The following is a 22,386-nucleotide window of genomic DNA, read 5'->3' as shown; positions in this document are numbered from 1 at the left end:
CCGGGGCCTCTTATGGGGAGGGGGGAGAGGGGAGGGATTGCATTGGGAGTTATACCTGATGTAAATGACAAGTTGATGGGTGCTGACGAGTTGATGGGTGCAGCACACCAACATGGCACAAGTATACATATGTAACAAACCTGCATGTTATGCACATGTACCCTAGAACTTAAAGTATAATAATAAAAAAAACTTAAAAAAAATTCTAAACTGTTTTTTTTTTTTGTGGGGGGAAAGTGGTTGTATATAGAAAGACAAACTATTGAAATATAACATTTATATGGATCTCTGAGTGAAAAAACATGCAATGCAGAAAGGCCCCCTATTCAATAAATGGTGAGGAGATAACTGGCTAGAAATATTCAGAGGTTTGAAACTGGACCCCTTCCTTACACCATACACAAAAATGGACTCGAGATGAACTTAAGACTTAAATGTACAATCCAAACCTATAAAAACCCTGGAAGATAACCTAGGCAATACGATTCTGGAGATAAGAACCAGCAAAAGTTTCATGTTGAAGACACCAAAAACAATCATAACAAAACCAAAAGTTGACAAATGTGATCTAATTAAACCAAGGAGCTTATGCACAGCAAAAGAAAACTATCAGCAGAGTAAATAGACAATTTACAATACGGGAGAAAATTTTTGCAAAGTGTGCATCTGACAAATGTTTAATATCCAGTGTCCATAAGGAACTTAAACAGACTTACAAGCCAAAAACAACCCCATTAAAAAGTGGGCAAAGGACATCAACAGTTTTCAAAAGAAGACATACATGTGACCAACAAGCATATTTTAAAAAGCTCAATATCACTGATCATTAGAGAAATGCAAATCAAAACTACAATGAGATACCATCTCACACCAGTCAGAATGGCTATTATTAAAAGGTCAAAATATAATAGATGCTGGTGAGATTGTGGAGAAAAGGGAACACCCATACACTTGGTGGGAGTGTAAGTTCAACTATTGTGGAAAGCAGTGTGGCAATTTCTCAAAGAGCTAAAACCAGAACTACCATTTGACTCAGCAATTCTATTACTGGGTATGTACGCAGAGGAATAGAAATCATTTTACCATAAAGACACATGTAAGTGAATGTTCATTGCAGCATTCTTCACAACAGCAAAGACATGGAATCAACACAAATGCCTATCAAGGACAGATTGGATAAAGAAAATGTGGTGCATCTACACTGTAGAATACTATGTAACCATAAAACGAATGAGATCATGAGATCATGTCTTTTGTGGGAATGTGGATGCAGCTGGAGGCTGGTATCCTTAACAAACTAACATAGGAACAGAAAACCAAATCTCACATGCTCTCACTTATAAGTGGGAGCTAAATGAGAACTTGTGGACACGAAGAAGGGAACAACAGATGCTGGAGCCTACTTGAGGGTAGTGGGTGGGAGGAGGGAGAGAAACAGAAACATAACTAATAGTTACTATGCTTAGTACCTGTGTGACAAAATAATCTGTACACCAAAACCGCATGACATGAGTTTACCTATGTAACAAACCTGCACATGTAACCCTGAACCTAAAATAAAAGTTAAAAAAAGAAAAGAAGAGGAGATCTGGACAGATGCATACAAACGGAAGACACTATTGACACAGGAAAAACATAGCCCCCTACAAGCAAGGGAGGGGCTGGGAACAGATCCGTACCACCAGATCATCAGAAAGAATCAACCCTGTTGACACCTTCATCTCATATTCTGGCCTCCAAAACTCTGAGACAATAAATGTCTGTTGTTTAAATCACTCAGTCTGTGGCACTTTGTTAGGGCAGCCCTAGCAAATTAATACCGTAGCTTTGTTTTCGAAGGAAAAATGGGAATATTCCCAGTTGTTTCATAGTGTTTTATGAATTAAATAATAATAGAATAAAATGATAATGATATCTGTAATTGGTCAACATTTATGATATGGTTGGTGCAACTCAATGATTTACACCTGTGTAAATGTCTAGCATGGTGACTGCCACACAGAAAAGTAAACATTCTACTTTCTCTTATTTATTGCAATGAAGAGATGCTGAAATAAAAATATACTGCAATAAGGAGGTGCAATAAGGACATGCAAAAATATAGAAAGTAAAAAACTAAAGAGATAGCCCATAAAAGGAAAAATAAACACATTATAGGAAGTAGGGAAACTTGTCAAAGACTCTGTACAATAGAGGTAACAATCAGATATGGAAGTAGTAAGAGCACAGTCAGTAACTAGTGCCCAGGCTGAACCGAGGAGGACATACTTTATTGTAAAGTACTCCGTAGGTTTCTTTAGCCAGAACTGTCACAATGTGTCCAAGGTTTCACTGACATGTGATCCCATAGCTTGCATAATGACTATTATTAATATAATTGTTTTAACAATATTAATAGTAAAGGTTATCATGAAGTCATATACAGCATTGTTAACTGTTTTTTATTTTCTTTTTAGCTTTCTGAGTTAGTGACACATTATTGCAGCAAAACATATGTAGGGTCAATTCATGCTGAATAGTTATTAGAAACCATGATAACAAAAGTCATTACACTGCAGTTCAGTTTTGACAGTAAAATTTCTGCAACATTATCACAAATCCTCATGCATTAGTGCAATGATCCTTACTATAGTTTCATATTAGAATCAAAAGATTGCCATAGCTTGCTTGATACAAAAAGTCAAGCAAGCCATATTCTTTTCTGCTTTTACAGATAACATTTTGCTCTTTTCTATGTACATCATTCAGACAGTAGCTTTGTTTTATATACTTTTCTCAATAACCTATGAGTACAGTGCATATATCTTTCTTTAAAATATTTTTTTTTTCTTGAAAGACCACACAATTCTGATACCCCATACCAAGGGAAATAACTAGACAAGGATTTTATATCTGACACAGTCTCACAAAACTCTAAACACTGCAGTCACTGCATTGTTACTTTTCTTTTTCTCAGATAAGGTATTGCCTGTACATGTTGTTTTATTTGTTAATCAGTGATTTACTATGATGGAAAAGTACAAGGTTGTAAAAAAGAACATTTGTCATTTTCAGGATTATTTTGATAGGAAATCAGTGAGAATTACTCTTCAACTGACAAAAGGAAAGTATTTTTAATGTCTATCTGTCCACAATATTTTTCCATAGTCACTTATTAACAAACTCTTAATGGGTCACACTGTACCAGTAAATTGCTTTACTCAAGGTTCACTTCAAGAAAGCAGGAAAAAATTTAACTTGTGAATTAGTATCTAGTGAATTAGTTGAGGAACCTCCCAAAATCAATTAATTTCTTTTAGTAGAATCAGGTGTACACAGGTATTCACAGAATATGAATAATTAGGTCTGGGATGGTGGCTCACTTCTGTAATCCCAGCACTTTGGGAGGCCGAGGCAGGCAGATTGCTTGAGCGCAGGAGTTTGAGACCAGCCTGGGCAACACATAGTGAAACTTCATCTCTACCCAAAGTACAAAAATTAGCCAGACATGGTGGCACGCACCTGTGGTCTCAGCTACTCAGGGGGCTGAGGCGGGAGGATCACCTGAGCCCAGGAGGCAGAGGTTTCAGTGAGCTGAGATCACATCACTGTACTCCAACCTGGGTGACAGAGTGAGACCCCCATATCAAAAAGAAGAATATGAATAATTAGAGCACAGCATGCAAAATATATTCTCTGGAAATTTGGGTACAGACAAAATCCCAGTTAGTTTAGTATAATTGAAATGATTGTGTGACTCACTATGTTACTAGAGCCTCTCATGATGTAAGAATCCTTTGAAAATAAAAATAATCACATCTAAGTTACCTGATATCTATTGTTTTAATTCACTCTTGGTTAACAGAAAGTGATAATTTTACAATGTGTTTTGATTTCATATAACCTTTCTTAATACAAGGTAATAAAAGTCATTCCTATAAGGATTCCATTACCACGGTTCAGGTTATTTCATAATAGTATAAAAATAATGATAATAATACCTGTTTTGATTCTTATTCTCTCTTCATACATACTAAACAATCTGTGAAGTATGTTATATAATCTCATTTAATAACAACAACAAATGTAACTGAAATATATGTAGAACTTACTATGTATCAAAGGCTGTTAGAAATCTTTACATGTATTAAATTAGTTGTCAGAAAAACTGTATCAAGTAGATTCTGCTGTTATTCTCATTTTACAGATCAGGAACCACAGGCTCCAAGAGGTAAATGACTTGTTCAAAATCATAGCTAGGAAGTAAAAGGGCAGGATTCAAACCCAGGCAGTCTGGCTCCATGCTACACTGTTCTGCCCATTTTACAATCAAATTCTTGTTGAAAACACCATTTGTGCATATTTTGGTAATGTTCCTCAGAGAAAAAGGGTATGAATATATTAAAGCTCTTGCTATATATCGTCAATTTGTTCTTCATAGGGAGCATTTCAAAGTACAATATCACCATTGGTGAAAGTGTCAATTTTTCAGTGCTTCCTCCAAAAACTAGATATTATTACTGTAAAATATTATGCTAATCTGGTGGGTGCAAATGCTCTCCTGCTGTTTTCCTTTCCTTTTTTTTTTTTTTAAACTATTAACGGATACTTTTCTCCCTTTTATTTATCAACCTTGTTTATATTTTTTAAAAATATTCAACAAAGACAAGACATACCAGGCTAATACTTTTTTAGATTTTTTTCATGATCTACTAGAGAAGTTATCTTTTAAGTCACAGAGAGTAGCAACTCCATGTGGTAAAAATATTAAGTCCATGTTTGACACAGGTGTTGAAATATTTTCCCATAGTTTTAAACTCACAGACATTTAATTTTCATGTCAGCAAATTTATAAATATTCATTTAAAAGATTTCTTCTTTTCATGATGTTGATAAAACTCTTCTCATTTCAAGATAAGATGCCTATTTAGCTACACTTTGTGTTTATATTTAACACTTGAGAGCATTTGTGGTTTTTGGCGTGGTTCAAGGTAGGATTTATTTGCAGTTTCCTGAAAACATACAGTAAGCCTTGCACCATTTTGTTGAAAAGACTATGCTGCATTTCTTTGCGTTTTCCCATTTTATACAATAAATATAGGCATATTAGGACTTCTTTTGCAGCCAGTCCTTGTGATGCATTGAACTTTTTGTCATTGTTATAACATGTTACACTTCTTGTAGCTTTATTTGTTTAAGAACAAGCTAGAACAAATATTCTCTCATTTTCTCCATAATCCTTTAATCTGTTTTCGTGTTCCAGTACAGAATAGTTTTATCAGCATTCAAAAAATATTCTTGTAATTTGTTTGGAATTGCTTTCAAATTATAACATGAAGATTCCAGATTAACCAAATTAAAATGTTGGGTATTGTTATGACATGTGCTGTTTTATTATCTTTTCCATCTGTAAAATTTTACAGGTTCCTTCACGAAGATTACAAATGACATATTTCATATTAGGTATTTCTGGGAAATTTTTGGCTGTTGTAGCTATTGCAAATGAGATCTTTTCATTTATATATGTGTTCTAATTGGTGTTTGGTGGTATAAGATTCGGATTAACGGCCGATCACAGTGGCTCACTATAATCCCAGCACTTTGAGAGGCTGAGGTGGGCAGATCACAAGGTCAGGAGTTGAAGACCAGCCTGGTCAACATACTGAAACCCTGTCTCTATTAAAAATGCAAAAAATTAGCTGGGCGTGGTGGTGGGCACCTGTAATCCCAGCTACTTGGGAGGCTGAGACAGGAGAATTTCTTGAACCTGGAGGTGGAGGTCGCAGTGAGTTGACATCACGCCACTGCACTCCAGCCTGGGCAACAGTGCAAGGCCCCATCTCAAAAAAAAAAAAAAAAACACACACAAAAAACAGAAAGTAAAAGAAAAGAAAAGAAATATTTGGATTAATTTCTCCAACCCATGTGTCATTGCTGAGTCTATCCCTCATGCCTGGTTTTATACATGCATATATACATGATTTTCTACTGTATCATCCTCTGTCAGTTTTACCTGGGCATTAGATTTCTTGCTATGGTGCGATTCCTTCATTCCTTAGGGCCTCGCATGTTTTTCTAATGGGTTATCATAATGTCTCTACTACTTCCACTTCTGTCCTCTCTACTCATAATCCATCCCATATTCTCAGGTTGCATACACTGTTTAACACCTATTATAGACTAGAAGATCATGTTATAATCATATAATCACACTTCAATTTGATACAAGAAATGAGAGACACATATATAGAAATATTAGTGGCCATAACTTCTATATGCAAAATATAGTTTGTAGAAAACTGTTCTAGGTGCTTTATATTTAAAACATATTTTTATGCTTCAGAGAGTTGTTCAGAGAATTAAATAAGATTACATATAGGCCGGGCGCGGTGGCTCACGCCTGTAATCCCAGCACTTTGGGAGGCCGATACGGGCGGATCACGAGGTCAGGAGATCGAGACCATCCTGGCTAACATGGTGAAACTCCGTCTCTACTAAAAAATACAAAAAAACTAGCCAGGCGAGGTGGCGGGCGCCTGTAGTCCCAGCTACTCAGGAGGCTGAGGCAGGAGAATGGCGTAAAACCCGGGAGGCGGAGCTTGCAGTGAGCTGAGATCCGGCCACTGCACTCCAGCCCAGGCGACAGAGCGAGACTCGGTCTCAAAAAAAAAAAAAAAAAAAATTACATATAAAAGCTAACAAAGTGCCTAGCACATAGTAGTGCTTCATAAATAGTAATTATTTGTATATTGTTTTATACAACCATCCTGCTAGGGAGATATTAATATTCCTTATTATCAGAGGCTCATGGGATTAAATAAGCTGTCTATAGGTTTCCCATCTCACCTTCAGTGACGGTTAAATTCCGAAGAAAAAAGAAATGACTAAAGAAAATATTTAGCATATAAATACACATTTTCTATATTAATACTTATTTTAATAAATGATTATAAGATATAGCTCATAGATTTGTGAAAAGATGATTACGAAATGAGTTTTTCCAAATGTTTGTCATTGAGAAGCTTATGCACAGCTCAAAATGAAAAAATCATTAACAGATAATCCCACAGAATTGAAAATCAATGGCAGTTATAAGTCACGTAGTAGCTAATCAGAAAATATACCTATCATAAAAGTTGTATACAAAAATATTTTACTTGTTTTATTGTAATTTTTTAAACATAGGTTTCAAGTGATAAAAACAACACTATTTCATTTTATTGCTCTACTACAGCATCAAAGAAAGTCAGCATTCTGGATAGGTGTGGATTCCCAAAGAACATATTTATCTGAAAATATTCAAAATTATTCTATGGCTTTATTGGTAATATAAAGAATACTTATTTTTTTATTAAAGTTATATATCAGCAGAATATCATGAAAGTACAGTTTGTGACAAAGGTTTCTTATTCCTCTGATGTTTTTATTTATATATTATATTATATTATAATGTTAGTCCTTAATATATATAATCTCTTTATTATATATTTATATATCTCTTATATATATCTTATATATATAATAATATATATATATATATATATAGAGAAGGAGAGAGAATATATTGAGAGAATAACATTTTCCAAGGTTTAATCTACTAAACACCAAGTCAATCAGTAGTAAATACTTTTCCTGAGAAGAAAGAATTCCAGGGACAATAGAAAATTCAGGGTTAACAGAGTCAACAGATTTCTTAATATTGAATTTCTCAGAATTTTAAATATACAAACGCAGTTTAAATCTTTAAGAAGGGGATATAGTAAACAGTGTTTCATGTTATATATATGTATATACACATACACATGCACATTACATATATATGACAGGTAAATTCTCTCTCCCTCTGTATATAAAGGTTTATTAACCTCAGCTCTATTGACATTTGGGCTGGAGAATTTTGGTGTGTGTGAAGGGGAGAGGGACTGTCCTGTGCACTGTAGGATGATTAGCAACATCCTTATTCTTGGCTTCTGCCTTCTAGATGCCAGAGGCAACCAAAAATGTCTCCAGACACTGCCAGATATCCAGATATTCCCTGGGGAACAAAACAGCCATTGGTTGAGATACACACACACGCACACACACACGAAAATTTTATCCTAAATATTTTTTATATACTAGAGTCTATCACCACACTCAATAAATCACTCTTAAGGTGTGGCTAATATTAAAAACAATCTGTTCATTGCTATGCAACTCTACCAGAAGAAAATCTCAAAATTGCATGAAAGATACACATATTGAAAACTCTCTCAAAACTGGTATTGGACTGAATAATTGGTTTGATTTAAGCCAAGGTTACTTCTTTAACGTCTTGGCCAGAAATAAATTCCCAGTATTGGTATTTTCCTCATGGAGTTTGGACAACAAAAGGGAGATTCATTGAGATAAAACAATAGACTATTAGCTGTCTACTTCTGTCTCGGGCATCACCAAAGCTCTTCACAGGTCTCATAAGGAAAACTCTTCAGAGAAACAGGACAGTATAAATTTAATGCAAATTAAAGTGTGATAATGCCTTAGAACAAGTGTGTGTATGTGTGTGTGTTTTCTAAGAAACAGGGGCCAAAGCCATTTGTGTGTGTGTGTGTGTGTGTGTATATGTGTTTGCATGTCCACATGCCTGTGTTCTAAGAAATGGAAGCAGAGACACTGATAGGGTCTTCAAATAGCTGTTATAGGGAAAACTATTATTTTATGGTTTTGCTATGAAAGAAGTGAATTTCTATCTACATTAAACAAGCAGACAGAAATCACTATCCAAGCACAGTTATATGGTGTGCAGGACAACAAGCCATACTAAATACTTATAAAAATGAGAATCAAACAGCTTTCATATTTCTCTAGGAAAATAACTTTATTGCTATAATTGACATTGACTCCTAAGCACATCGATACAAAGTGAGTATTAAAGAAAACTGTGTTGGAAAGTTGATGAGAAAATTTATATAATCTATAGATGATACAATTTTTTGAGAATTTAATATAGAAATGTTGTCCAGTGAGACCCAGGCAAGGTAGATTAAATAGCAAAAATACACAATTCTTCTCTTGGTGGGGTGAAGAAAGGATGCTGGAGAGCTCTGATTCTACATTATTGCCTAGGAAAGAATCTCCTGGACTGCAGAGCACAACCTTTAGCACGGAAGCAGAAATAAGGTGGCACGTTTCTATATCTTCTATAGTATATTTGTCAGCTTTATAGTAAATCTTGAAGTCAGATAGTGTTAATTCTCTAACTTTATTTTTCAATATTTTGCTGGTTATTTTGTGTATTTTTATATTTCATAAAAAATTTAGAATCATTTGATTGATATTCACAAAATACATTGGGATTTTTATTGGGAATATATTGACTCTATATATCAAGTTGGAAATAATGGATATCTTAACAATATTGAGTCTTCCTAGCCATGAATATGGAATATCTCTCCATCTATTTAGATCTTCTTTGATTTATTCCTTTCATTCATTTTGTGCTCTTCCTCATATAGATCTTATACATATTTTGTTAAATTCACTTAATTTTGTGTGTGTGTGTGTTAATATAAATGGCAGTGTGTTTTAGATTTCAAATTCCAATTGTTCATGGCTGGTATTTTAAATTTCAAATTCCAATTGTTCGTTGCTGGTATATAGAACAATTAGTGATTAATAATATATTTTAAATAATTGAATGAATGGATTACAAGTGTTCTATGAGGATCAGAAGTATTCCCTAGAAGCCAACACACTGTGCTGCAGAGTAGTCCTCTAATTCATGTCTCTGTGATTCCCTTACAGGCCCAAATCACTTAAAAGAGCCGCTTACATCTCAGCTATTGGTCCAGACAAACCTCCAAAAAAAATCATAGCATATGCTCATCTGCAGTTTATTGGACATTTGAACGTGAGTAAAGAAAACTAAGTTCTAGGACAACATTTCTTCTACCTAATTGTGTATGTGGTAAATCACTAAGCCACTCTGGCCTCCCCAAGATTCTTCCTCTGTAAAATTATTTTTTAAAGAGGAGGGCAATATTTCTAAAGGCATTTCTAGTTCAAAAGTTTTACAATTTAGAATTATGAAACCTACCTATAATCGCTATAAAAATTAAATCTCCTCCAAGTAAACAGGTGGCCCTTTCCCCAGAAAATCACTGAAAAAGTGGCTCCAATGAACTAAAATTACAGAAACAACTAGTGAATTAAATAATCTATTTCAGTTGAACACTAGAGATACCATATATAAATTACACGTTTTCTTCAAAGCTTTACATAACCTGATTAGCCATGTATAGGACTGTTTAATTAATGTTATAGTAAAGAGTTAGTATTATAATTTTGAAATAGATTAGATATAAGAAAAATCTGAATTTGATTCCCATCCCAGCATCTCCCTCTACTTGAGCAATCTTGTGTGACACTCAATCTTAGTTCTATATCTTACATTGGGAGAGATATAATAGTAATAGAAAATTCCCCAGGATTATTGAGAGACACTGAAAGATAATATTTGCAAACAATATAGCACAAATACTTTGTCCACATAAGTATTTGCTATGTGTTGACTGATTCTGTAATAATTTTCATTACCTTAGTTTGAAAGCACTGGGATTTGTAGTAAGGAAGCATAAAGCTTTACAAATGGTTAATGATATAATTTTAAAAATGTATTTTAACACATTTTGGAAGCCATCTTGTTTTCAGCCAACAGATCACTTCAGTTTCTGCATGCTTGCTTAACTTACCTTTCTGTGCAGGCACAAAGAATCTGAGGTGGCACTTAAATACATGGTGACTTCATCAAAATACCCATGGATTTTTTATTTTTAAGATAAAATATTAAAATGACATATTTTATAAAAGTATTTGAAAGCTTCTAACGAAAATGTCTATATTCACACGGAAGTATAATCTGTTTTTCAGAGATTTTCCTTCATGTATTTCTAGTGTTAGTTTTAGTTTTGACATCTAAGAAGTCTTAGATTGGATTATTTTGTATCGTTACCCATGAACAGGGCAAATAAGAATTTTGCATACTTGCTTTTGCCTCTTTTTGATTTTTAACGGCAAAATATCCATCACTACAAATTTTAAAAGTACAGGAAAGTATCAAAAATAACACAAGCAAATAAAGCAGACATAATATTAACACTAAGAGAAATACTATAGCATTCTGACATTTGAGACATGTGTGTGTAAGATTGTGTTAAGTAAGGGGGCATTATTTTAAATTTGTTTTACTCTTTCATTAGGTTTACTTTATTACTCTCGGCATAAAAATACAAAGAAGTATGAAAATGTACAATTTGTATAGAGAGAATAATAGTCCCTGAGAAACACAATAATTAAAATACAGTTATTTACCATGCCAAAAGGAATTCATGTTCAGAAGCAATGAAATTAGTCTAAAACAGGAAAAATGCACAAAATTCCTAAAAGTGAGATCCATTTTATCTGACAAGTGAATTCAACAAGGGAATCAGAGACAGAATAGTGCTTTTGTGTACCCAAACGAAATTGGCCAAAGAACTAAAACCTGCATACATGGGAAATCCTGCAATATCAAGGAAATGGGCTAAAATATTAAAGAGTTTTCTCATTTTTGATGGCCAAATTCCATCCTGTAAGCAATGCATTAGACGCTAATGACATACGATTTCTCACTGACAGATTTAACAGCATCTATAAGGCCTCTCTGTCCATTGCAACAAATTGATCCTACATGACACTGACAAGGGCAGCCTGCACTTAATGACCTCCATCGCTGAAGGATGGAAATGAAAAATGATTGGAAGTACAAATAAATCTTGAAAGTTTCCCTGAAACAGGTGTGCTAAAAGTGATTCGTCTCAGGGATCACAAACATAAACCCAATCTCCTAGCAATCTCCACTGTCTGTTCCTACTACAGTCTCAGTCCTTGTATCTTGCATCAAGATTTGCTTTAATTCCAAAATGAGATCAAGATAATTTTGCTCTTACTATGAAAATGTGATATTAGGGCTTTCTCTTAAAAAGCATGGGGTCTCTACAATTTATGCACGTATCGAATGTATTTGTCATTTGCCACCAAGTGATTCTTTATAAACTGGTAAGTGTACATACTATTTATTTTTGTTTCCCCCAAATAGAAAAGGACATACAGTAAAGCCAATGATTATTTTCTCCTTCTCAATTATGAAAAACAAGTAGAACATATTTAACCTCAAATAAAAATGTCAAATGCAGGAAGTGACTGGACAAATTCTTCATAGATACATACATGCCCTTTCTTTGAATCCTGCAAAATGGTTTGAGGACACTAAGATTTTGGTAGATAGTTGTATTATCAATTCTTTCCCATACACACTTATTTCATTTTTTTTTTTTTTTTTTTTTTTTTTTTTGAGATGGAGTCTCAGTCTGTTGCCCATGCTGGTGTGCAGCAGTGCATTCTCGGCTCACTGCCACGTCCATATCTGGGCTCAAGTGGTTCTCCTGCCTCAGCCTCCTGAGTAGCTGGGACTTCAGGTGCATGCCACCACATCTGGCTAGTTTTTGTATTTTTAGTAGTGAGAGGGTTTCACCATGTTGGCCAGGCTGGTCTCAAACTCCTGACTTCAGGTGATCTTCCCACCTTAGCCTCCCAAACACTTGTACCTCGATGTATCTTCATGTTGCTATCATTTCAAGATTTTAAGAGAAAAATCCCTTCTTCTCTTTCCCAATGTATTCAGAAGCTTTTACTCTCATGAGAGTAGATAGATGGGAAATAGGGAAGTAGGTAGGGAGGATGCCAGACGAATGTAATAATTACTTGCAGTTGTATAGCAGCCCTTAAATTTCAAAGTAACTTATTATGAATGGTTCTTTTTTATTATTTACCAAGTACCCTGTGAGGTAAATCTTACTTTATAGATAAGAAAACTGAGGTTGGAAAAGGCAACTTGCCAAGATCATGGAGCTAGTAGAACTTGCATTCAAATCCCACCCTTTGCCTTCCCAACATTCCGTAATAGCCATAAGCATAGCACCACTATTCTAAACTACTGATTTATAATGCAACAATATGGGTGATACCAGTAGGAGAAAGGATCAGTTTGGTTTTCATGGTTACATTGTCAAAAAATAATAACTATATTTTCTCAAATTTGAATCCTGGAGGAAAACAAATATTCAAAGGAAAATATTTGTTCTTGTTACTAAGTATCTGGAGAACATAGAGGAAGTGACTGTATCATAACACTAGTAATGGAACATTTTTTTCTTTTTGATTCATAGCATATTATGTGCTTTACCTTTCCACATACCGTTGCAGAAGATTTTACAAAATATATTTAGAATTCTCAATGATTTTCAGTCATTAGAGAAAGTCAGCTATTTTTCCAAGTTTCTAATTAATCTCCATATCTAACAAGAAAACAGTTACCAGAATTTGGAGCCTGTATACTAAAAAGACAATTTAGAGGCCTACCATGGGAAATCACCGACTCTTAGAATTAAAATATGAAGACTATGATAATATATTTAAATCTACAAATAAAAAATTGGCTTTTCTGGTCATATTAGTTAAAAGCAAGTTAGTAAAGAATAGCGGATTAGAAACTAAGTTTTTCATTTCTCCAATATTCTTTCAAAATTCAATTTTAAAAGGTTGATATAAATATACAACAAAACTACACAGAGAAAATAGGCCATGTTGTGGAGTATCATCGTCAGATCAGAGGTACCCAAACTGACTACTTTTTACTTTTATAGTGCATATATGACATAAATAATTATCTTAAAACAGTTAGAAAAACCAATACCTGTTTCTTATCTCTAATTGAAGTATCAAGTGATAGCTGTTTATCATATATATTGAAATAATTGTCCTTTTCCTTTAAGAATGTAGTCTGTAGCTGTTGATACTCTCGAGCTAAACGCAGATTTTCTTCAAGTGAATCAGCTACTATTTTCTAGAAGATAAAAAAATATATAATTTAATTGCGTGTATATATATATATACAAATGCAATTAAAATAATTTGGATTTGTTTGAATTTTTACATCTTTTAAATTATCTAAACATGCTCTATTATGTATAGTAGAAAAATAACAAAATAACCAAAAAATGTTTCTCCTGATACGAATATCCTTTGTTGATTTAATAATATTCTTTTTTGATGCAGGCTTTTTTTTTTTAACATTAATGTGTGATTCATCAGAGTTAGTCTGACTTTTACTTCACCTCTTTTCACTGCCTTTCTCCTGAACTTCCCTCGATCATGCCTTGGAAAGTGCCCAATCCTGCGACCCTTGAATCAGCATCCCAGGAGCACTTTCACAGTTTCCTATCCTCTTCTCTTTTTCTCTAGCCCTTGTGCTTAAATGAGTAGATGGTACCTTGTAGCTTAGAATTTCATCTCCATGAAGTTCAGAATGTTGGTACTCATAGAAAACATTAAAAACACAGACGAGGAAAGAGTAAGAGAGAATAGGGAACTCAAAATTTAGAAGCACCCAGCGTCATTGTTTACAATTAATATATTTTAGTTATGTTTAAATAAAAGTTAAATCTGCTACTGTGAGCAGTTGAACTTCATGGTATAATGTCCTTTCCTCCATGACTAAATAAATATACATCAAATCCGTAATATTAAAATCTCTTAGAAAATAACTTTCGCCATCCCACGGTGGTTCGAGTGTGGCGAGTTCGGGGCGGTATCTATGAAGGGTTGAAATTAAATGCCTAAACTTGAGTTTGAGTCCTGTTTTTTTTTTTTTTTTTTTTTGTACTTACAGAAACTTACTGCGAGCTGCTATGAAAAAATATGGGACGGGAGCTCACAGTCAGCGGTTTAATATTTTTTGCGCGTTTTTTTTCATAGCTTTAAATATTTTCAAACCTGTTAATCCAGTAATTTCTCTTTTGGGAATCTATTCTAAGCAAAATGCTTTATTCATTACAATGTTATTTATAATAGCAAAATAAGTTGTCAAAACATATAAATGCAGATTAATCATGATGATGATAATGATGATTAAATAACTAGATACAGAAATAACCATTGTGAAGCAATTAAAATTGTTTCTTTGTGAAAACTGCCATCACATCAAACCTTTAGTATAAGTTGTTAAAAAATATGTTGCCATGTGATAATGTGTAGAGAGGAAATGTAATTCAGCAGAAAATTGCCTGTACAAATATTTCTGTATTTACACACTTGAAGATTTATTAAGGTCAACAAACATATTTCTCATGAAAGCCTGGTATCCATATTGATCCCTAATGATAAATATTATGTCATAGCTATTCTTCAAAAAGCCAAAATGACCAACTGAGAATCATTTTAAATGCCCTTGTCTTAATTCTGTCACAATAATTTAAAACTTCAGTAACTTCTATCTATAAACTTGCCTAAAATCACATTGAGTTATCTTTTGTTAGGAGGACAAAGTTCTATTAATATTTTCCTTTGGTGTAGATTCTTTTCAAAAGATAGCTATACTAATTTTAGATATCATCATTAATATTAAAATCCAATCCTGAAGCGATTAACTTGTAACATTGATAAATGTTCTACTTTAGAAAGGAATAGGCATCATTTTGAATATTTTGTTCATTTCTTTGTTTGATTAAATCTAAGCACAACTCTGATGTCTGAGACATGCTACTTCTCAGGTGCTTTCTTTCCATTTCTAGATGGCTACTATAAACATTTAATTTGAGAGGAGTGATACAAAGTTATGGGATTTGCATTTTACCTATTTAATGGAACTTAATTGGGGAAATATTTTATAATACATACTTTGCTCACTGTTTAATACGCAGTTTTATTTCTAAATGCATACATGTTCAATTTTTGAATGATACCAGTTCTTCCACTTTATGTATCGCAATTAGAATATATGCCAAAAAATCAAATTGTGTAGTTATGCCAATAAATCTTCAAAATGTTACATCAGTCACAATATTTTACATTATCATTTTCCAGTAATGAATATGTGAAGGATATACCAATTCACTACTTATTCCTGAAAGTCAGTGACCTTCAGATGTATAATGAAGTTTAAGTTTTATTCATTTTAAATAATAGTATTCATTCAACACTGAAAATGTTTTTTAAGTTTAACTGAGAGTCCACCTCACAACTTTGACTTGTTTAATTTTAACCAATATATTGTTAAATGTAAATGACACAAAGGGGGAATGATAATTATTGGTGGAAATATGTCCAAGGGAAATAGCCCATAAAAGGATAACTGGAATGCAGAATTCTTATTTTTTTCACTTCTTTTATTTTCCATACCTATACATTCCAAAAGATCTAAATACATTTAACATTTTCTCAAAGATAGACTTATTATTTATTCAATTCCAATTATTAATATTTATTAAGATGGTAAAACATTGGGAAGATAGCTTGGTGAAGAGAGGAGACATTATGAATGTTTGTTAATAGTTTCCACATTGTCTAGAATTTATTAAGGAAAATATCTTGCTTGGTGATGGTTTGTTCTTTATTATCACAAATTTTTCGTTAAACCTTGATACTTTGGGGATATTACTGCTTCTTTTCCCAGTATTTTATTAGAAAATAAAGATTATGCTTATAAGGACTGAACAAAATCTAGATTGTAAGTTCCATGAGGGATGAGACCATCATTTTGTTTGCCCTAAGAGATGTTGCACTGCAAAGATCTAACATAAGTAGGTGCACAGGTTTTTAGTAAACGAATGAATGCATGTACATACATAATATTAGTTAGCAAATACATACATTGTGCCCTTTGGAAACACACATTTTGTTTTTCAACTTCTATGAAGTAACTGATTGGCAATATAACCACCATTATAAAATGGCACATCCGTTGTACTATTTGATACTGTACTACTTGAGAGGTGAAGATCTTAAGTATATAAAGATAAATCATACAATATGTTTTTGTATTAAAAGCTATTCTAAAGATAATCATATTGTCCAGGTTTAACAAGAATTCTTTATTTTAGGTGAATCATTGACTTTCAGAAGGTATGTGACCCTCATGAGACTATACACAGCATTCTTGGGTTATTTAGTTAGCCCATGATCCCCAAAGTGTGGAAGAACCATTGCTAAGGAAAGGCTTGGCTTCCTCCTCTGTCAGCAAAATGCTGAAAATGGAGACAGGTTGAGTATTCAAAATACACCAATAGTAGTTCTACTCGTTTTCCCCCCCACTTGACTTTTCTTGTTCTTTAAGCCATGGATTCCACTTGGACTTTTCCTCAATTTTCTCCACTTTCAGTTTATTTTTCCTTCTTCCCATCTCTCACTGGGTAAGTGGGGACTAGGGACTTCCAATCAGAGAATTGGTTCTTTTTGGGAAAAAATATAAAGCCTATATCATATTTCTGTTTCACTTTGTGATATATAGCAAAGAAATTAGAAATAAGGCTGAACTTGCCTGTTAAGATATAAATTCCACATATAATAAATAACAACTGAGACTTACACAGTCACCTTTAGAAGAAAGAAAATTACTCAGGATAGCAAATCTTTATTGTAACTGAATGTAAGATATTAACAACCCTCCTCTCCCTAAAAAGAATATGTCACTTTAAAAGAAGTTGATAAGCAATGGAAGCAAAAATGAAATAAAGTCAGGGACACTAACATAGCCGGTGCCTATCAACAGAAAACCTTCCTCCAGACCCAAAGCCTCAACCGCTTCAGTTCTGGAAACCATTCCACTCCCACTCTAGTATTAGTTACGCTGTGTTACATTAGCTTGATTGCAAAATTGAGAATTAGAAAAAGAATAAAAGCTATTATTAGGAAGTGCTTACATAACCAGGAGCTGTGCTAGGAATGCAGCATTTACTGAATTTATCCTTGCAACAATAGTCTGAGACTTTATATTATTATCCTCATGTTACAGATAAGAAAGACAAGGCAGAGAGATATCAGTTGAGGCAAACTGTATTTTCCAAAAATGGCCACAGCAATATTTTCAGTCTCACATGTTTTTTTCCAGAACCTTATCACTCCCTATCCAAAGGTACAGTCTATTTCTCCTTCGTTTGAACCTGGTAGACTTGCAGCTTTTCCAGCTAATCAAGGATGGTAGAAATGATGCTAAGTGACTTCCCAGGTTGGTTTATATAATAGAAAGCATACAGCTTCTGCCTGGCTATCTTTTTGAGAGCATTCACCCTCGGAACGGGCCACCACATTGTAAGGAATCCAGGCCAGAGGCCATGTGTAGGTGTTCCAGTGAACAGTCCTAGCTCAAGTCTCAGCCAACAGCACCAGTTGTGAGTGAGTCAGCTGAAGACAAATCTAAGCCCTAGCCTCCAAGTCATCCAACTGATGTGCAGAAAGGGTGAAACAGAGATATGCTATCCCCACTCGACCTTGTCCAAATGTCTGGCACATAGAATCATGAGCACAGTCATTTTACACCATGAAGTTTTGGGGTATTTGTTATACAACCAAAGCAACTGAAACACCAGATATCTTGTGCAAGGTTGCATAACTATTAGGCAGAGGAGCTGGGCTTTGCATCATCAAGTCAGACTGGCTCCAGATCCTGTACCCTTAACCGTCCAATATATTCCCTTCATAAACACGAGCCAGCACTTTTAAATGCTATATGCGATTCAATCTTCATAAAACATAATGACATTAAATAATCAAATCAAATAACTGAATTCCGTAGTTCTAAGTCCATTTCTGCCAAGTAACTGTCTTATTATAATCTGGCTAATACAGCATTTTGACATAGATGAAACAGATCACTTATGAAAATCAGAATTTGGTCCCAGGCTACTGTTAATTATACATCAATATGGGCATATTGGTTATATATTGTCAGTTTCTTGTGCTTTTTGATCTACATGATTCCATATCCCATTATATGACTATGTCTGATGCATTCCCTGGCAAGACCAAATGCATGGACCTTCAAAGTTGAGACCTAAAGAACTGTGGACTGTGGTTGAATGCACTAGAATAATGCTATCCATGGAGATCTTTGGAGCTTCCGCCAGAGACACTTACCCTGGACAAAGTTTAAATCTATGTGAACTGTTATTTTTAAAATCAAAGGTGGACTAATGCCAAAGGAGATTACAAGACAAAAACTTGATTCAAACATTCTAGAAAGGTGGTGATGATTAAAATATTTGCACTATACATGTAAGTGCAAAAAGTGAAAAAGCTGTTTAAAATACCTTCTTGTTAGTACAATCATCAAGGTGTCTATGACTAAATGTATAGTAATGTGTCATATATACCCTTAATTACTCTTAATGTAGGCATTAGGATCCAGTTTACCAGGCAGAGGGGCTAGGTCTTTCTTTAAATTATGTATTGTAAGAGAGGTGTCATCTTCTGACCCAGTTCTAACTCTCCTGTACTGATGTAATTATCTGTTGCCATCTCAGCTAATCTTTTCCGATGATCTGTCTGTCATCCCCCAATTCTTGGTTTTTAAGAATTTACTGCAGACAGCTCCTTGCTTTCTTTCATCTCACCAGAGCTCTGACAGCTCTTGCTACCACATCCATATTCTTGCACAGACTGCACCACATTCACCTCAGTCCCCTGGATGGAAAGAATAGACTTCCCACCAGAATCACCAGAAAACAAAAAATGTATTGTTAGTATTTATTGATTGATTTTACTCCAGAGCATCCTCACGTCTAGCCTTTTTTTAATTTTTTTTTGTTTTATTTAATCATTTGTTTAGCAAACCCTTGGTAAGTTTACTTTATGGATTTAGCCCTATGGCTAGTCCAGGAATTAAAAAGAAGGATAAGGTATAATTCCTGTTCACCACGGATTACAAGCTATAGTTGGAGGAGGCCGAAGTGTGAAAAATTCTATTAGAATTACAGTGGAATTGATTCCATCAAGTGGGGGAACGGCATAAGCAAAAAGCTTCGCAGCACACAAAAAAATCATTGACTTGAATCAGAAGATCAAAGCTGCCCCACCACATAGGTTAGTATATATCTAAGCACATTTGGAGGAGTCAGAGTCAAGAGAAGTATTTTCTTGGCCCCTTAGGAATATTAGATTATTGTTGCCTATGACTTGTGAATTAAACTCTCATAGATCAGGTTAAATGTTCTGCTGTCTTTTGTCATTAGCATATGACTAATAGTGTAAACAATAAAATGTATCCACATATTTAGTATCCTATCAATGCATAGCATTACAAGTAGTCAGTTCCAAGCACCACTGTTTCAATAGTATATGATCCTGTGCACATGCCCATGCATTACACCATTGATCCCATCCCAGTGAATCCCTACAGTCCTCTTATATGCCCCTGGCACATTTCTGCCCTTCTCAAGCACTGGAATGATAGCTTTGCATGCCGTGAGGCTTTGATGTCCTTAAAGTAGGCATTGGTGCTGAGACTGATTCATAGAATGTACAGGGGATATATTTTAGAATAAACAAGACAAGGGGGCTCCAAGTCTCTTTGTGAGTAACTTCAAAAGCATCCCCCACTTTGATTCATGGGCATTAGTGTGATTAACACAAATGTTTAAAACACAGGCTGATCCTCTAACAATGTAGAAGACAGGGAGAAAATATCTTCTTTATTAAGGGCATCACCTACAGTGTGCATAGAGGTATTATTGCATTGCTTCTCCCTTAAAATCTATACACCAATTACTACAGAAAGCAAGAGTTCTCCCTAGTGTTTCCAAGAAGCAAGTCTGTAAGAATGATATGTGTCGATACCCTGAAGCCTCAGAGGAGCAAATAACTGTTTTAACTCTCCCAGGACCCACTTCCTTGTCTGTGCTGCCATGGAAACCTTTCTCTTGTCCAAGGCTAGTTCTCTGATAATTAGTTTTAAAAGAACATTCTTGATTTGTAAATGAACAAAACAGTCCTCTGCATCAAGGTTATTACATACCTTAAACTCCATGTATTATCATGTTTAACAAAATGCTCTCTATTCAATCATTGATTCAAAAGCATGTATTGAGCAAGTGGTGGACAGAAAGCAGTATGGGAGGTACTGGCAGAGGCACCTTTATGACACTGTTGGATGAAAGCCTGTGACATGCAGCTGACCAATCAAACCTGTCTCTGCCCAAGTCCAGGGGAATACTTTCCGTTAGCTGCCCTACCCCAGCTCCCAACTGTATGAGGACACAAAGGACTCCTCGTCTTACTTTCCTGACTGGCTTACAAATTTAGCTACTGCGTTGATTTATGCATAAAGTTTACTAATGGACATTATGGCATTGCCTTTCAGAACTCAGAAGAAATTAATTGAGAATTTTTGAACATCTTTTGTTACCCTACTTGTTCCCTATTATTATTTTTGTCTCCATTCATTGTATATATTTGACCAAGAATTATTGATAATAACATGAAAAAAACCCCACAATTTCATGGCAGAAGGAGCTTGCAATCAGATAAGGGAATAGAGGCATTCACAAAGCTACCTACATCAGGATGCATTATGCATGAAGAAGGATAAAAGGCATATCCACATAACGATAGTAGTTCCATGAGAGATCAGTTCCAGCAAAAGTGATGAGCAAAGGTTCAAGGAAGCATCAGTTTGTCAACTGATTTCTGGAGATATTTCATATAAGAGCTCTGTATGTGGTCTTAGCAGGGAAAACCTGACCCAGAAATACAGATGCTTATTAATTATTAAAAAACACCTGATCAATGTGGGCGTATGTTAAAGAAAGAACCATTTCTCTCCTTGCTGACTATAGTATTCCTCCTATAACTACTGAATAAGTTTAAGAAAACCTTACACAAATGCCACTTATGTTGCGTATTAAATTTCCATTTGGTCAAGTTTTCTTGAAAATAATTTATTTCCCTCCAAATAATTTGATATAACTGATTATAGAAATAAATTATGTAATAAGAAAAGAAGCAAAAATCAGTTTCACCTAATCTATATCCCCAACAATGTTTTCTAAGTTAAAGGACATGATTTAAATGGTTACAATATTTAAAAGTATATAACATCTTATGAATAATCACCCTGGTACCAATTTCATCTCAGTAAATGACGTCACAGTGATAATTCCTCTAAATTTATTAATTGTGTATACATAAACTTAAATTTTTTAATCCTGAATTATATCCCTTTTTTTGGGGGAAGGGGTTTTAAAATAATTTTTTCTGATATCAAGAGGTTAAACGAAACGTATTGATGTATGCCCTTGTTAACTATTCCTATTGCATTATCATCATTTTTTTATATTTTTAATTTTGTTTTAATAAGATAATTAAATATCTTAAAATTAAAGATATATTTTTAAATTAATATCTTAAATATATTTAAATACTTAAATACTATTTTAGAATATATATTCTAAAATACATGTTTTAAAAGTCCGCTCCTCTTTTTCACAGTATCATGTGAAAGACTCAACAACCATTTCCTCTTCATGTGTACCTCCTGATTTGAACAGTTTAAGATTTAGA

At 34.2% G+C, this 22,386-nt stretch overlaps 1 protein-coding gene across 1 annotated transcript in view; it reads right to left on the bottom strand.

Annotated features, from left to right (window-relative positions):
* CCDC178 (coiled-coil domain containing 178) overlaps positions 1-22,386 on the bottom strand; it is a 528,736-nt gene that overhangs the window by 163,615 nt on the left and 342,735 nt on the right. Inside the window, exon 22 of the mRNA XM_017873932.1 lies at positions 13,751-13,900. Coding sequence (XP_017729421.1) covers positions 13,751-13,900 — 150 coding nt within the window. The remainder of the gene's footprint in view (positions 1-13,750; positions 13,901-22,386) is intronic.

The sequence above is a fragment of the Rhinopithecus bieti genome, unplaced genomic scaffold (assembly GCF_001698545.2).
Source record: "Rhinopithecus bieti isolate Rb0 unplaced genomic scaffold, ASM169854v2 scaffold_5260, whole genome shotgun sequence".
Classification (NCBI taxonomy): domain Eukaryota; kingdom Metazoa; phylum Chordata; class Mammalia; order Primates; family Cercopithecidae; genus Rhinopithecus; species Rhinopithecus bieti.
The sequence above is the reverse complement of the archived record's forward strand: the minus strand, read 5'-3'. Positions and strand labels throughout refer to the sequence as shown.